The 18,121-nt window shown below is 38.3% G+C and overlaps 1 protein-coding gene across 17 annotated transcripts in view; it reads left to right on the plus strand.

Moving 5' to 3' along the window:
• Positions 1 to 18,121, plus strand: part of tmod (tropomodulin) — a 188,947-nt gene that overhangs the window by 35,923 nt on the left and 134,903 nt on the right. The window contains exons 1-2 of one of the 17 annotated variants that reach the window (XM_076523036.1): positions 9,465 to 9,620; positions 10,389 to 10,621. The exons of 15 other annotated variants lie outside the window; for them this stretch is intronic. In XM_076523036.1, coding sequence (XP_076379151.1) covers positions 10,514 to 10,621 — 108 coding nt within the window. In that variant the 5' untranslated portion in view covers positions 9,465 to 9,620; positions 10,389 to 10,513. Of the gene's footprint in view, positions 1 to 9,464; positions 9,621 to 10,374; positions 10,622 to 18,121 lie in introns of those variants that run through there. One more of the 17 variants, XM_076523037.1, reaches the window with a different exon arrangement.

Consider the following 18,121-nt stretch of genomic DNA (forward strand, 5'->3'; position numbering starts at 1 on the left):
ATTCATGTTCCTAGTAGTGATTCCGTTGTCGTTTATTCGGTCAGTAATTAATTCTAGACTTTAATTAACTTCGCATTCGCCGGATTATTCTGGTTTAGGTCCAGATTCGGTGCGGTTGCAGAATTTCATCGTGCGACTGTTTGAAACGTTTTCGGTAATGTGATTTATTTGAAATGTTTCTGTAACTATTAATATTATTATAGTTCACTATTATTGTAGTTTACTACATATGAGAATTCGTTCAGCTGGAAATACAATAAAATCGAAGTTTTGATAGGGTTAAATCGTTTTTTATTCGTTGCACTTTGTTTCTGAAAGAAGCAGTTTATGTCGACACTTTTTCCTTGTATACTTCGGGTGTATATGTTTTCATGAAATGAAATCTATGTATATATTCGCAAGTGTATTAAGAAATGGTTTACTGTATCATCATCATTATTTTTATGTGTAGTTTTATTAATAAAACGTCCGAATCTTCAATTTATTTATTGCTAGTCCCACATATAACTGTTTAAGGAGATTCATTTATTGTACATATCAGTGTAGAGTACGATTGTGACCGAATAGCTGTTCCATTATCCGAATATCCACGTGTCTCCGATTCAGTTTCAATTGGACATTTGTGTCGCGGTAAATACATGCTGTAAGTATTCGCTGACACCATGTGTCAAAATATGTAACGTGTGCGAAATAAAAGTAGAAATTCCTGCTTGTATTTTAATATTGTTACGGCGACTTGTCCAAATCAAGTCGCTGTAATGTGAAACTGTCCTGTTGTGAGCAACTCCTTAAAGAAAAATAGAAGAGAGGGGTTGCCACGGAGGTGTGTTATCAACGGACAATCGAAGAGTCGGGATCGGACCGTCGAGCGATCAACACCATCTAAATCAAAGATCTCTAACATAATTGAATTTAGTTGTATTATAGTTTATATGTACTCTATTGTAAATAAAATGCCGCGACGCGAGAGAAGTGCAGTAATTCGTAACAATATTATATTTCATAAATTTGTCAAAATATTATGATTAACACCATCGTTTTTAATAAAGAAAAGGGAAAATTAGAAAAAGTTTAGAACTGTTTGTAACAGCTTCAAACTGACTGCTCTTCCGTTGCGAGCGTCATTTAGTCGCGAATTAATGAAAAGCGAGCACAAACGGCTCCATTGTTCGACAAGAATTTCTGATTCTTGAGTTCTCGAAAGCTTCCCGAGCGAGAAAGGCAGAACTTTTTTGGCAAAACGACTGGTAAAACGGAAAGAAGTTCATCGCAGTCGCGATGTGGAAGCTCGTCTCCATCTGGTGGCTCCTACGGCAAAGCTTTCGACTCGGGGAGCTTTCAAGTTCGCGCGAAAGCTTTCGGTCAGTGTTGCCATCTGGCTGAGCCGCGACAGAATGAGATTACGTTTATAAATAATCCATTCCGCGGGTGGTTATTGGCCGTTACCGCCGTTTTACATCGGAGATCCATCGTCGCGATGAATCCGCTGCCGGATGCGCTCGCGAAATCAAACATGGCGCTTGGATCATCTCCGATCTCCGGTGATTTATTCGAGTTTCTACGTTATTAGAATGAAACTATTTTAACGCGGTGCCCTATGATTTCTTTCGCAATTCCTCGGATCCGAGCTATTTTATGGTTCATAATTAGATTCTCTCATTAATCTCGCTGTCCAACGTCGATTCTGCGTTTCAATAATCGGCAGGCAATTCTTGTAGATTCTGAATAAATGTTCAATATCGAAATATTCTTCTGGTTTCATCGTTAAAGTTCTACGAATGAGTTTTACGTAGAATTGTTCTGTACACTTTCGCAAATATAATGATACATTTTTTATAAAATCATAAATATTTAAGCGTGTTTAGATATCTTTTGAAGAAAGCGTGTCACCTTTAATGTAACAATTATGACTATTGTGACTAATTATGATTATTTTTTGAATTATTTTCTTCTATTGAAAGAACGACCATAATGTATTTGATGCTGGCAAATTATGCTGATTTGATCAATTTTGTTGTTTAGCATTTGTCGATGCTACTTGAAATATTTAATTGAAAAATAAAATTATCTTTCTAAAGTGCACGGAAATATAATGCGTCGAAAAATATACAGTATATTTAATGAAGTAAATTTGTAGAAGTAGTTTTGTAGTAAATTTTATAGAAATAATTTTATAGAATCAGTTTCGTAATAGATTTTGTACAAGTAGTTCGAATTATAAATGTTCTAAGATAGAACATGTAGGTATATTTGTGTAATATATAACTATTAAAACTATTAATATTTATATATAATATTACATCATGAAATTAATATATTAGTTCTCATTACTTGTTCTTCGTACAATTTTAATTTTGTTGTAAAGGAACCAATGGGAAGTAGTTAGTTGTAAAGTGGCTAAAGTTACATAATACGTATTCTATATGTAGGATTAAGTAACCAGTATGTAAAGTGCATGTGTAACAGACGTTACATGATGCGTAATATATACGCGCTACACTAAATTTGAACAGATCCGCGCAAACAGTGAGCCACAACGAAAACGATCTATTTAAACCCAACCATGCCTTCGTACCTACTCCCGATTTCCGTATTATTTAAATACCCATTACTAGTCATGCGCCTCTAAATTTCAAATAAACGATTCGGTTTGGCACGGTTCCTCTTCTAAATACTATTAATTCAATATTTAAGCACATTCTAACACTTTGACACGGAGTTCACGTTACACGATTTTCTAATAACTAACAGAACAAATTGCTCCCAGACTGTGAAAGATGGTAATCAATAAATTGAGAATTGCAGAACACAACCCACCCGTCCGTAAGCTGTTTTATAAATAGTAATATGTATATTTAGAATTGAATAATACACAAACACCAATAACTATACTATATATTAATAGGATTTATACATCCTTAAATGTTGCAATTGATATAAGTTCTCCGATTGGTGTTTCCAATTCGCGGACACTTTAAAAGTGATGAAAGTGTTCAATACGTACATTTCTTAACGATTTAATCATTTTCGTGCAGGGGATGAAAATATTGCTGCTCATTCGCTATAAAATTAACATTTTCTTATCTACATGCATTGAATAATCGGTATGAAAAAGATATTAAATATAAATAGAATATTGAAAAAAATATAAAATGTAATAATAATGATTTCTAAATGTTCATTACTCTCAAACTGAGTTCTCCATCATTGATAAGAAATATTTTTTGTGTTCCTGATAGCACCATTTGTATTTATAAATTATATTTTTATCATATGTCCCCTACATTATTATGTTAGCATTACCGTACGCTTTACTAGTTTCGTAAATTTAATCAAAATTGCTCACCTAAAAAGATGCTTAACCTTTATAATAAACCGTAAAAAGCAGTAGCCGTTTGCAATTTTTAGATTTCTGAGTTCTCCACAGCCTTAGGTCTGTTCGTACCGAGTCGCTACAACAGTGCCATCCTATCAAATGTAATATTATGTACGAACTAAAGAAATATTACTACATGTAATAAATTCCAACGTAGCTTACGATAAAGTTCCGGAACTTGCTCGAACCCTGATAAAATCCATAACACATCGCTCTCTATTTCGAACAAAGATACTCAGAACGAATGGGGGAGTTGTCTAATATTTAGCTGCATGTAAGTACTTAACAACAGTTTTCACGAGGACCCTCGCTACTCCGACTTGTCATCTTTGAATTGTTAGATCGACTATACGGATTCATGAAACCGTACTCCAAATCAGTTGCCAAGGAAATTCGGGAAAGGAGAACTGCGTCCGGCGTGATGATAACTATCTGTCTTGCGAGCCCACGGCTCTGCACATTCCTTGTGGATATCATCGTTTCCGGTATGCCTCGGAGTGTTGTACAACGCCAAGCTTTTCAAAAGAGATTAGATCGAAGAAGTTTCGCTTTCGCAATTCGTTTTGCGCAGCTTCGTCGCGCGTCTTGCCACGGTTCGGCATTATTCGTCACTCTGTGTCACCGGATAACTAGTTTCGAAATGAACCGTTTCACAAACAATGCGACACTATGTCGCGTATGCTGTGTGAACGCGTTGATTAAAGCAACATGAGTATGTACTTTGATTTTTGGCACGACACCGTAATCGGTGCGACAGTGACTGCAGAAGGCTCTGCGCGATCAAAAAGAATTAGATTAATGATACAATTATTAATAGATATAGAAATGTCAAAATATGTTCATATCAGCCACGCGTCCTCTTATAAGCATGTATACAGCTAAAAAGACAGTGTTGAGTGAAAATGGATAAAATAAATATGTTCGTTGCGAAAAGAACGTTGACAAGTTTCGAAATTCAAAACAGGAAGTACAGTAAATTCTCTCCGATTGTCCGTCAGCTTGTACACAAAAATGGACAATTCGGGAGAAGGAGATACGATTATTCTATAGTTATTGACAATCGCTGACTATAAAAACGAGCCGCGAGACTCGAATAACCGTATCTCCTCTTTCCAAATTTGTCCATTTTTGTACACAATCCGAGCCTCAATAAGGGAGACCTTACCGTACAGGTTTTCACTCGGACAGTATTTCGCGACCGAAACAGGCCGTTATGAGGCAACGGAAAGATCAGAAACGTGTAAAGTCGTAAAGCGTGAAAAAGTGTAACAAGTACCGCGGGGCAGTAAACAAATAAAGTGCGTATAAAGCCGTACCGTGAGTACCATAACGCGGTAATTTGTACGAGACCTGGATGAAAATATTGCGGGACGACCAGAAAGGAAACGTAACTCGACTAACCATAAGAAAAATGCCTGGGAGCAGCTAAGGAAATAGAAAAGTGAACGGAGAAGGAGCTCAACGAAGCGAGAGAGGTTGGAATCATCTGGTCGGAAAATAGACGAAAGTCACAACAGAATCTGCAGCGAGGAAATCGTGATAAAAGAAGAAAAAATCTCCAATTTCAATCTCCTGGATCCCATTACCTTATCTGTCGTGGAAGTATAATTTAACAGAACGATCTTCATTTTTGAGAATTTTCTATCGCTCTAGGTAAAACGATGTTAAAGGCAAGAAACAAAACTCTTCGAGGCTGTGATATTAATCATTTCTCAATGTTAATTGCGAGAATTACGCTCGACGGAAGAAGTTTATGGACGAGATTAAATCAACTCAGCTGGTTTTTCTGAATAATTCATGACTATCATTAGACAAAGCGAATTTTATGGGCGCACGTAACAGAGATGAGAACAACGATATTGTGTGCGATAGATGGTTAAGGCATGGAAATAAGAAACCACGTAATATGATTTTATTATTTCGTGATTGAATTGTGCTTTGAAATAAGAATTTGTTACTGAAAAATACGGTAAGAAAGCATTGGTAGATTTTTATGTGTCTCTTTATATTCATAGGTTCCAAATTTTGCGGAAATTAATTTTGGTCGCGTTCATTTTCATTTTGATAACGTAACAAGAATTTTCGGATGACAAGGCTATACACACAAGCATTTGCATGTTTTAACTAGACAGTAAAACATTATAATGTGATTTAATGATAAGTAATAGATATACTGGAGATTTTTATACATTTATGAAAAAAATAAATACGTCAAATAAAATACTATAAAAAAACATTCGAAGAATTTAAATTATTAACAGTTGTAATTATTAATAATTATTACAATTATTAACATTTTGATTTAACTCTATTTCTTGCAGATAATATAGACAATTCTTATTTTGCATAAAGGAGAAGAGATAAATAAACCAATGGTATAAAGAACTCGTGTTTGACGTTTTTCTTTTGTCTAAATGTTTATTAATTCTCTGAGGATGTGTGATTACGCATCTGATTTCTACAGCGTCAAAGAAATAACGCAAGTATTTACATAACAATGACAGATTGTGACTAACATTTTTAACTCTGATAGACGATCTATTCTTCTGAGGTAAATTTGCATTTATTAATAATGCATTTGTTTATGGTTAATTGTTGAAAACAACCAATAATTGATTTTAAAGTAAATAATATATGTAGAATCACATTTCGTTGGAAAAGTAATTCGTACCTAAACAGTCTCAATTGCAATCTAACTTCAGGCATGTTAATAAGTACCAACTATTACGGAAACATTAACATGTGTCGCAAAATGTTTTAAAGGGAACGCGTTAGAGTACATTCTAGACACAGTAGCGTCTCTCAACTTCTAAGACTCGAATAATTCTCCCGATATAAAGGACCAAGGGGAACGTGTAATTTATCCCTAAAATAGTGCCAAATTGAATACCACGGAAGAAAGACGCGTGCGTCGAGTGTTAAACGAGGTTGGCTCGTACTGCTAGAACTGGTATTGCGATGACATCGATGCATTAATACCTTATTAATCGCCGGTTTGTTGAGGGTACAACGACACCGATTCTAAAATTGAGACCTCACAGTAATTATTTTAAGATTTACGCAGCTAGTAATTGTCATGCTAAAATACCGACTCTCGTAGCATTCTACATTGTCTTCTGAATTATAATCGTTCGTACAACGTGATTAAAGAAGAAACAAGCAAACGACAGCAAGATAAAAAGAAATAGAACTCGAGGCCTGAAAGTTATTGTGATCTAAATCACGTGTACTTCGCAATGCTAGTTTATCTTTCTCGTGACAATAGTTACAGCATTGCTTATAACATAATAAATTATTTGTTTACAAGCACGCCAAACTGAAAAATTCTTTCACATAAATCCACAATGTTTCGTGGCGAATAAAAACGTTCGTTTCGTTTATTTGGAACGTCCATACTCGAGCGTCGTCTATTTTTACATTTTCTTCTCTATTGTTACGTTACGAGCAAGAAGTGTTTTTATTTCAAAGAACGTATCGACAAAAGCAGTAAACAACTTGTTAATTATAACTAACTAAGAACTGCTGCGAACGGTGTTAATCTTCAGATCTGTTGGACCCATAAAGGAGTCTTTCTTGAATTTTCGTTAAAATTGCCTCACAATTTCGGAAGAAAGCCTTCTTTTAATTGTGCGGTAATTTAATGTTATAAGACGACAGCCGTGTTGTATATAGACAGACTTGAAGTGTAGTGATATTTATCATTTTATATATGTTTTATTATTGCATTCGGTTCTTCCACCCTTACCGATCTTTTCTTTCACTCTCCTTCCTCCCCTACCCTTCATTATTTTGCCATTCTCTCTCTCTCTCTCACACAATAATTTAAATTCTTAATAATTTAAATTCTTCGAATGTTTTTATAGTATTTCATTTGACGTATTTATTTTTTTCATAAATGTATAAAAATCTCCAGTATATATATATATATATATATATATATATATATATATATATATATATCTATTACTTATCATTAATTCACATTATAAAGTTTTACTGTCTAGCCTCTCTCTCTCTCTCTCTCTCTCTCTCTCTCTCTCTCTCTCTCTCTCTCTCTCTCTCTCACACACACACACACACACACACACACACACACACACACCAGCACGCGCACGCGTACACTTACTCACGCTCTATCTTTCAGCTACGCAGGACTTCGAGGAACCTAAGTAATAAACTCAGGTCGCTCGAAGTCGCCCAAACACTCTGCAGACGTCTGTCCCATCCATTCAGTATTTTAAGACATTCACTTTTGATTATTCTACCTTCTATACCCGGAAAAATAGAAGAAATGTTTTCAATCAAAGCTTGCTTCTTTCAACACGCTAAATGCCGAATATCGACCCCAAGAATTCCTACGATATCAAAGTTATTTAATCAATGTTGCCGAAACTAGAACATGTTAAATAGGAAATATTAGTTTAACTCTTTGTATCCTAAAAGTCCTAGTAACATTCAGTTCGTTCAATGTATCACAATAAAAATAAATTTCGAAACCGAGTTAAAAATTAGCGTCTCCTATATGTGACCGTCGCGGCACTAAACGTGTTAAATGAAAACTATCGTTTGATAAAAGATTTGTCTACCTTAGCGTGAATTTGATCCCGCAAATTGTATAATTTTCGTGATTCGCAGTGCCTCTCCATACAAGAGAATTCTGTTCCGCTATCGATAGGCAGGGGCGTGACAAATCCCTCTAAAAATAACTATGTGTTCCGCGAGGGAAGGTGTTCGCCATTTCTCCGGGACGCGCATTAAATCGGCATAAACTCATCGACCGCGGGAGACCGAGCGTAAAATCAGTAATGTCTTACGGTCCCATTCATGCTACTGTAGCTGTCAACTTGGCGGTGGTGCAGGAATTCGATTTACGGACGCATACCGTCGATATTTGATTTATTTGCCGGGCCGCGTGCAGGGAAATGGAGACCGCGGCACATTGCCATTATTCCTCGGTCGACGAGCGTCGCGCTTTCCTTGCCGCCGCGCGCCGCACCAGTTGTTTCGTTTTTTTTTTGTCATTCCCTCTTTTCCGTCCGACGCCGCGTAATCAAGGCCCTTTGTTTCCCTTAAGCTCGACCAACGTTGAAAACTCGACAAGATGCGCCCAAAGATAATCATCGCCGCTTCCACCGATAAATTTCGATCGAAATTCACGTCGGGACTGGTGTACTACTGTAGGCTGGTTACCTATAACCTAAACCTAAAGGTGAGGTGATTGGTTACCTAACTTACACCTAACTTACATCTAAGGCTAAAGCTGAATTGACTGGTTACGTACAATGTGTCCCAAAATTATTGTACAAACGGGAAATTAGCCGACACGAAGCGGCCGAGCCAATGAGAGAAACTGGACTTCGATCGCTCGTTGATTCGGCCGCTTCGCGCCAGCTGATCTCGTCACTCATTGGTCACTGTTTTTCGTTAATAACTCGTAAACAAAGTCGCGGATTGCATTTCCGCTGAGGAAAAAGTTACTTCAAATGACCTCAGGAATCCCTCATCTCCCGCTTGTACGATAATTTTAAATCTAAAGCTAAACTGAAGCTGAGGTGGCTGGTTATCCGTATTCTGCGAAAACGCTGTACCATTGTGCTCGAATGAATGGTAAAGTTTAGGCTTTCCAATAGCACGTTATACTTAAACGAAGGGGTAGAGCTTCGAAATTGTACAGAATTGAGTTGCAGGCAAAGAACATTGCTTGGCGCATACAAAAAGTGAAAGTTGGCGTGGAGGACCGATATCTCGCGTTTCTCGGACCTTTCAGCAAGGTCCAATGAATCTCGAGCCCACGAAAGCAGCAAGGCAACAAGGCGCTGTATCGTCGGAATGCGCACAGTTCCAAGCAGTTTCCGGAACGTCTCCGGAAACTGCGCTCGGTTGACGATCCCTTGACATTGCACATACCATGGATCCATCCGCGACAGTTACGCAGCCTCGTGCGAGGGCTCAGCCCCGCGGTTCTTTTCGTAGCCAGCGTCGCCACGGCAGACGTCGTCGTCGTGGTGGCCGTCGTCGTCCTAATTATACGTGTTTCTCCGTATTTCTGGAATTAGACTGCGGATGGGGCGCGGAGCGGTTGACTCGCCGCGATGCCGAAGCGTGCTTACGAAGCTCAGTCGCGCGAGATCCACCTCGAATCGCGCATTCGTCCTCCACGAAGAAGCCAACAGCTTTCGCGACGTCGTGCCGCATCCTCGCGTCTACGTGGTGCCCGGATTCGTCCGATGGGGCGAGCACATAGGTATCGGTTCAACCATTCTCATTCCTGGCAATCGAGAATCCTCTCAGATTCGTTTCTGCGCCCTATGGGGAAGCCCCGATCCACGTTGATAATTCTGTGATTATTTCTTTAGCGATATCAGTCCGAGGGATTGTTCAGGATCTCTTAAGGTTTCGGAGTATGTACTCTTCTGCTCGCTCGTTCTGGTAGCTGCCACAACCAGCTTGTACTACGATATTCCGAGTCACTCGTTCGACGCTAAAATTTCCTTAAAGCACGATCGAAATGTTTGCTTAATTGTGTTCGCAGTAAAGATTGTACCTTCTGGTGTCGGTGTAACATCCGAGAGCCTTAATTTAGCTGCGGAGCTCCTTCGGAGTACATGCTTTAATGTCAATATCAAAATTTGTTCGTAGTAAAGACGATATTTCTGTGAGCACGATGAAACGTTTGGTAACAAAGTTCATATACGAAGTTATCCTGCAGCAGCGAGCACGATGAACTAATAAATAGTTACAGAATTATTCCGAATTCTTCCACGGAATCTTCTTAAAACAGCTGTTCAATTATTCAATCTTCCATTGGGGAATCCGTTGCGAATCTCTCCATTATCCCGAGGAGAATATTTAATAGCAAATATTAAAGTCGACGGCACCGTCCACTTCCAAAGAATATTTGAGACTCAATATCTGAGAAATTCTTCGATTACGCCTTATGTTAATGCCTATCCCCTCCGCCCTTCTATCTCTTGCCGTCGGCACCTGGAACGATCAAGGATTATCGTTAAAGGAGCAAGACCGTTCGAGTGTGTATCGTAGCTCAAGGAAGAGAGCACATTGTTTGACGGAGCCTCTGCCGTGAAATCCAGTGAAATTTTAATAGTGCGTCGATTCTGAGGGACCGTGCGAGTCGTCATGGCGACCACGGAGATTTTCCAGGACTGGGACTCACCCCACGAGACCCTCAGCTCCATGAGCAGGACAAGTACCACCCGTAAAACCAAAACCACCACTAGACGAGAGGTAAGATGAAGATGATGAAATATTTAGAGCTGCAGTTGATACTCGGCAAGGTTCACTATTTCGTGCAATCGATCATATTAATACCTTGGATCTTTATGCGGAATCTTATCTTTATTGATCGTCTTCTAAAACCTAGCGCGACTGAACGTCTTCTTCTTTCATTGAAAAATTGTCTTGGGTAAAAATAATGTTAATTTGTTGTCGATGTTTATGATTGTGAAGGCGCACAAAGATCCACGGTTTACTCACGATGATGAGCACCTAGAGTTGTTTGCAAAAAGCGGAGACAAAGGTTAAAGTCTGTCCCGATAGATTGAAGAAACCGTCATCTAAGTTTAATACTATGAAATACTATAGTTTCTGTTAAAACATTGTTAGCCCGTGGATGAGATCGTGGATTAGATCGTAAAATAAAGACGACGAAATATTTAACGCTGAAGTCCATAAACGAGATTCATGCAGACTCTAATCAATCATAGCAACACATAGGATCTTGACGCAGAATTCCAGTTTTGTTGATTGTCTTTTGAGAACTAGGACAGGGAAACGTCTTCATTGTTAACTCAGAAGTTTTCCCTGTTAAAGGCGAAATAAAGTCATCGATGTTTGTAAAGAGGATACACAAAGATTCTAATCACGATAATCATCTTATTGTCAAGAGTGGAGTTGTTCGTACACGGTAGGGACAAGTAGAGGTCTGTTTCGTAAGTTTGAAGAAATGCTGATCTAGGTCTAGGATGAATTCCGATTGAGTGTATTGTACGAAATGGCAATATATATATATATTGAAATTATTCGACGATGTACGTTGTTATTTAACTTCGATTTCATGCAGTTGACTTAGAAATGTTCCCTTCGCACAAAGATCTGTAGCCTAAAAATAATATACTTAAATAAAACCAGTATATATATATATATATATATATATATATATATATATATATATTATATTTTATATTTTTTTTATTATATATTTTATATATTATATATTATATTATTTTTAGGCTACAGATCTTTGTGCGAAGGGAACATTTCTAAGTCAACTGCATGAAATCGAAGTTAAATGACAACGTACATCGTCGAATAATTTCAATCAAGTTGCACAGCAACTTCGTGTCGCAATTGCAATGTTATCAGCTAATTAATGGAGACAAACTTAAGGAAAGCTCCCTGTACAAGAAGGGAAACATTGAAGTCGTTGTTGAACGCTGTAAATGCTCTCAGCTGGAGTCTTTAACGACTGAAATTATATCCGACAGTTATGGGATGTAATGGAGTCTCTGTATGTAACATGCAGGTCTCTGGTTACATACTTTTACTTAACATTCGTAATTATTGTCTCGGTTGATGAATATCCAAGCGTGAATTCCAACCAGTAACGAATATTGTTTAACTCTTTATATGTTTAACAGTTTCTTAGCAGCCCGCAAGCTCCATATTAAGTTCCAACCGTCTACAATGAAATATTTCTAACGACGGATGACCCAGCCAAACAATAATAATCCAACGCGTAGTAAATTCGTTCGTACTCTTCCGCGCGAGGATCCTAAAAACAAAAGTCCGTTGATGGACGAGCGGCGTTTAATCGGATTACATAACGCCGGTCTTGATCTCATCGAATAAATCAAATCTGAGTGCCGACCAACCAGCCATAAAACAGAAAGGATGCCTAATAATGAAAATAGCTTATATCTCTCCCTTCCTTTGAGCAGAACGCGAATAACTCGAAATATCTTCCGGCTGTTCCAATCTCCTATAGGATAGCGGTGCCGCCGCTTGCTGAAGAGAGCATTCGCGTTCGCGACGATAAAGCTCGCGGATATAGTCACCGTTAGACGATCGCCGGGATTCAGCGTTCTCCTGGCCGATCTATAGATCGAAGATGGCACCTGGTCGATATTGAGCCCGTCGCTGAACGAACGCCGAGAAATGACAGTCACGCGTGACGTATAACAAACTGGCCGGACCGAATCAAGCGAAACCGTGAATAATATCACGGCAATAATTTTGCGTAACGCAGCCACGCATTTGGACGCAGCGTTCTCCGAGAAGTTTCCTGCGTTTATAGGAGCGCTGCCAGGACCCAAGGCCGATCTGCCTCTCCGACTAAAACCGTGGTAAACACCCGTTGAAAATCGTGAAGGCGCGTCGCGATGAGTAATCCCAGCTGCTGCCGTTGCTGGCTTATTTCTTTGTGCATTCTCCGAGTTGTGTATCGGACGCATTACCGAACAACCAACGATCTGTTTGGCGGTGACGCGATCGAGGGTATCGAACAGATTACACGGTGACCTGTGACGGTCATAAAATGTTAATAATTTCCTAATTCCAGGCAAACGAGATCATTCGCGATCCATAATTCGCGTTTTCGTCAAATAATTTTCCATTATTATAGCGATTCGAAGTTTTCACGAAACAAATTCAAACGTCCCTAAAAACATTGCAAAATTTTGACAAGATTCACCGTACCATTTTACAATTATATACAATTATCTTATCGTTTTATTGAACTTTGAACGAAAGGTGCACTGACAACTTAACACATTAAAGGCGGGAGTCGTAGTACTACGATTTATCTCGACTTCTCATAAATATGTACTTTGAAACATTTTTTGTAATTAGTGTTTAGTTCTTTTTTAATATTTCTTTTAGTTTTAAGAGTTTAAATAAACTTTTTTAAGTCTACATTTTTTTATGATTACACAAAATATCGTCCGCTCTGGCATACTTTCGTCAAGATCCCCCGCCTTTAATGTGTTAATACAAGGTACATATCTTCAAATCTATAGTAAATTCAATCGTATGAAACAATTTTCAACGTTTTTAGTAACGTTTGTTGTATCATTTCTGTGAGAAATAGGGTGTACAGTATCTCTGGCTAGATCAGTTTCATCCGCTAGATCATGCAAAAATATCACGGAAAAAGTATCTCCCGTTCCCAGGTCAACAGACGTCCAATATAAGAAGTCTTCAATAAAAACGAACATTGTTTCAGATTTGGTTTCCAGCCTGTTATTGTAACAGTAACAAATTGCAAGAACGGTTCGATCGCTCGCGTGCCAGATTTATGAAGGGATATGGTAGGAAAGTATCGCAAGATTTTCCTCTTTTCACTTTCTTTCCGAAGATCGTCCGGATAATGTTCACCATGCATGAGTTGAAGCGTGAGTCATAGGAACAGGCGTTGGCGTGATCAAAATTACTTATAACCAGCTTCCGAATACTTCTATTAACAATCAGTATATCTTGCAATGAAAGTTGGCTACTAGAAAGTGGACGAACCTGGAAAGGTGTACTAGGACGGCACTTGAACGTTGGCGAACGTTAGTAATGTGTTCGATACTATTCGAAGCAGGAATAATGATAACCAGATTATAATTGATTTGAAACTGTCGTTAAAAGTTTATTTAACACGTTCCGTGCCACGTGTACCATCGATGGTACACGCTTGCATGTTTACTTAGTGAACTGAACAAATTGTTTACAAGAAATTTAGAACCGAAGAATCAATTTCCACCGCAAGAATGGGCGTTGATAAGTTTTTGTTACGTTGTTATGTGTACGAGAATTAATAATTGCACGTAATACATCAAGTTTTAGTAAAATATCAAAGTGTGAAGATTCGAGTAAAAAAAGCTCGGCACGGAACGTGTTAAAGAAATTTTTAGATACATGTATTTACAACTGGACAACGATAAATAATTCCAAATAGTTTACGTAGATTATATAATGTAATATATGTATAACAATAGGTGTATAATACTTTTACGTTGCATATAAACAGGTATCTTATTCGTCCACACAAACTATATTACCCTAAAGATTATTGAAGCTGGTGAACACAAATATTGGACCTTACGATGAAACGTTTAATCCTGTTCTCGATCACGTCGAAGTGCAACGTTGTTTAGTCTAGACTTCCGAAGTTTTGCGCAGCTTCCACGGCGGAACGTGATTCGTGTCTTACCCCTAATCCCGTGCGCGCAACGCGTGAATTTTTGGACGAAAGTTCGCCCCGGCTTAGTTATTATTTATATCACGCCTGGAATATTATTTATCTGTTATACAACGCGTTTCCCGAGGAACGCTAAATCTCGTTCCTCGTATTATTATACGTCACATGCTACGGTCATTAAATCGCGGAAGTCTGCCACTTTACAGATTTACAGATAAATTCGAGAGAACTACGACGACAGACGTTTATGCAGAACAGGAGTTGCCTGTGTTATTCTCAAGGAAGCAAGAATATATTTTTCTTTCTTTATAATTTTAACAAGTTGAAAATATCCGACGTTCTTAATTTCTTCTTATTCGTTAATTTAATGATGATACACAAGTTTGTATTGCTCGGATGCTTTAAGAATACTTAACCACGGGAATGGTTTCATTCCTTTAATTTATGATTATTGAGATACGTTAATTTCTTTGGATATATATTACGTTAGAATGCAAATTTTATGATACAATCAGTAATTTTTAGCGCAATTCTAGCGTTGAACTGAATACAAAACGAGCTGGCAAATTCTATGAACACTTGCATTTAGCAACTGTTTAAAACAGATATCCTGCAATCCAGTCATTATGCATCTACCTATTTTCATAATGAAGCATCGAAGATCCAAAGCGAAACTGAATTCCATTCTTATATTAAAGCTTCGCACTATAATATCGAACTTGGATGCTGTTTGGTGCAACTGGACAATTCAAATTTAATTCAAACGCTTAAAATATGTTCTAAATCGTGACGGTATCCGCCATAACTCCAATGGCGACAGTTGTGCCATTAGCTAAGAAATCTGGCTGAAACTTACATTCGTCGAGCACTTACGTGAACATATTGGGTCGAGGATGTTTGTCTCGCGGTTGAAAATTGCGCTTGGATGTTGTCACGACAGATAAGCATCGTTTTGGCCCAAATATTTCGGGTTGATCGACGGAAATGCATGCCGACGGATTCCCACGGATTGCGGAAGGTTATCGTGGATCTCTACGAATGGTTTGCGATTTCGAAATGGACGATATAACGCGTTAGCTCGGGAACGGCCTCTGCTATTTCCATCGGCGGAGCCTTCGGGCATGCTCCTATTTAAAATAAGCAACTTTACGGTGCATCCGCGACTCGCGCTGCAGGCCTTCACTCTTGTGTCACTCTTCTATTTCCAGAGGCCTCGCGCGTCTTCGGCGTCTTCAGTGTCTTCGGCGTCTTCAGTGTCTTCGGCGTCTTCGGCGTCGCAACGCGTCCTCCCGAGCCGGCGTTTGCCTCTCGTGACCCTCCTGTCAGAATGAACACATGTCCTATCTAGAATCGATCATTCATTGTCAGACGTCGACATCGTTTCTGTAAAACGAACGATTGATATTCTTTGATGAATTTTTATAGGGTGACCTTTGTAGCTATTTGGTCTTCAGCGAAACCACTGATTATTTTTCACATCTTGCAGTAAGTTTGGGTTTATGTCTTGAATGGAACCTATTGAAAGTTCTACAATTCTTTCTAAAAATGAGTTACTAACAACGAACTAAGTAACTAGAAACGCTTCGAAAATGTGAGAGTTAACTTGGATCTTGTTCGAGCTTTATCGTGCGTTTGGGTGAAGAAGTTTATTCGGTCGTTTCTCGTAGAGTAATTATAAGACAAAAGATTAGAAGCTGATCATTTTGCCGGCAGTAGTAATGTAATTAAGTGGTAATGAACTCCAAAGTCAATTACGTATATTTGTTCCCAGAAGTAGTAAGTAAACGTAGTAAGTATACCGTAGTCTTGCCAATAAGTTGCAGAATATATGATAAGATTTAAACAGTATTAAAGTTGATTTGAATCGTATGTAAAATATTTTTGATACAGTAAATGAAAACATATTAATCGATAACAAGAGGTACCTACGATGGAGGAATGATTACAGATACAGTAATTTCTCCCGGAAATGCCAAATTTTGGGCTACTGTGAATTTCGCTTTTTTCTAGTTCTACGCCTATGTAATTTATTGCTACGTCGATGCTAAGGGTCGATAGTCGATGCTAATGGTCTGTTTGGGTGTGAGTCAGGTAAGAAAAACCACGGAGCTACAAGGTACGTGGTACATAGTAAGCACATGACCGTCGAATCGTGGCATGTGGCCTCCGAATTGCCTTCGAATCGTGTTATGTGGCCTCTGAATTGCCTTCGCATCGTGGCATGTGGCCTTCGAATTGCCTTCGAATCGTGGCAAAAAATTAGAAATAAAAAAGTTAAGCCATAATTTGTTTATTTTAGCATTACAATGTATACATATTAACACTAGATCTACCAAACCAGTCAAAATGATTGGTTTCTGGCCTTTTATTTGACAATTTCCGATAATACAAGAATGTTTTTGTCTGAAATTTTTACATGAACATCTTCATTCAAGAAAATATTATAATAAAAATCGTAAGAAGTTTAACCGTTTGGCTGCTGACGTATTTTTTCATAATAAGAAGAGCGACATAAGAAGAACGCGATAGCGCTCATCAGCAGTCAAACGGTTAAGTAAATCTAATCCTGTCGTTGTTATAAAACAATATACATTGGTCACGTTTAAGGCTCGGTAATTCTAGTGTTAATATACACCAGCATTTTGACCGCTGCCTTTTTTTTGCCGACTGCTCCGAGTTTCTATAAAAACGAGCCGCGAGACCCGAAAAATCGCGACTTAGTACTCTCAGATCTGCCGGTTTCAATTCCGACCTCCGAACATTTCTGAGAGAAATTACTGCATTCCAATGTTTCACTCAACACCAAAGCTTAGATAACGAATGTGTCAATGTTACTCGCACATGGTGTACAGCTTCGACAAATTTGATTTTACAATGAACGATTGAATTTACAATTTTTGTCTGGAATCAAGGATAGTGAATAATAGGCATAGAGAAAAATCAGTGAAACAGGGAAATTTGGAAGCCGTCAGCTGGCGACCATCTAATTGCAAGCTTCAGCTTGTAAATAAGGTGATCGTTCGATAGCACATCGTTATTCAGTAGCGTTTCTGTTTATTATGCCGTGTATACTCTTCTGCGCACGACGAATCCTACTCGCAATTCTTTGTAAACAAAGGGAGTGTGGATGTGCTGCGAAAGTTAGACGCGATAGGAATACTTGCTGGATCCACCCCATCTTCTGTCTTCTTTCGGAACGAGCATAGTTACGGCAGTCCCCGGTGGACATGGAGCTTCTAAGTATGGCCGGGAATTAATGAGGAGAATGAAATTTTGTGCCGCTGTAGGCATTACAATAAGGTGTAATGGTCTTTGGGAAAGTGAGTGCGGAAATGAAGAGTTAACGCAAGATGTAACCGAATATAAAGGATGAGCTATCCGTCAGTTAGCAGAATTTAACCCTTAAATGCATGATTTTTTGTTTTAAATTTTAAAAAATCGTTTTTTGTAGGAATGTAGTCATAGGTTACGTAAAAAATAAATAAAAAAATCTAGGTAATAATATTGAGTATTTATTTTGAAAAAAAGTTGTATGTAGACTTTTG

This window comes from Megalopta genalis, chromosome 6 (assembly GCF_051020955.1).
Source record: "Megalopta genalis isolate 19385.01 chromosome 6, iyMegGena1_principal, whole genome shotgun sequence".
NCBI classification, from domain to species: Eukaryota; Metazoa; Arthropoda; class Insecta; order Hymenoptera; family Halictidae; genus Megalopta; species Megalopta genalis.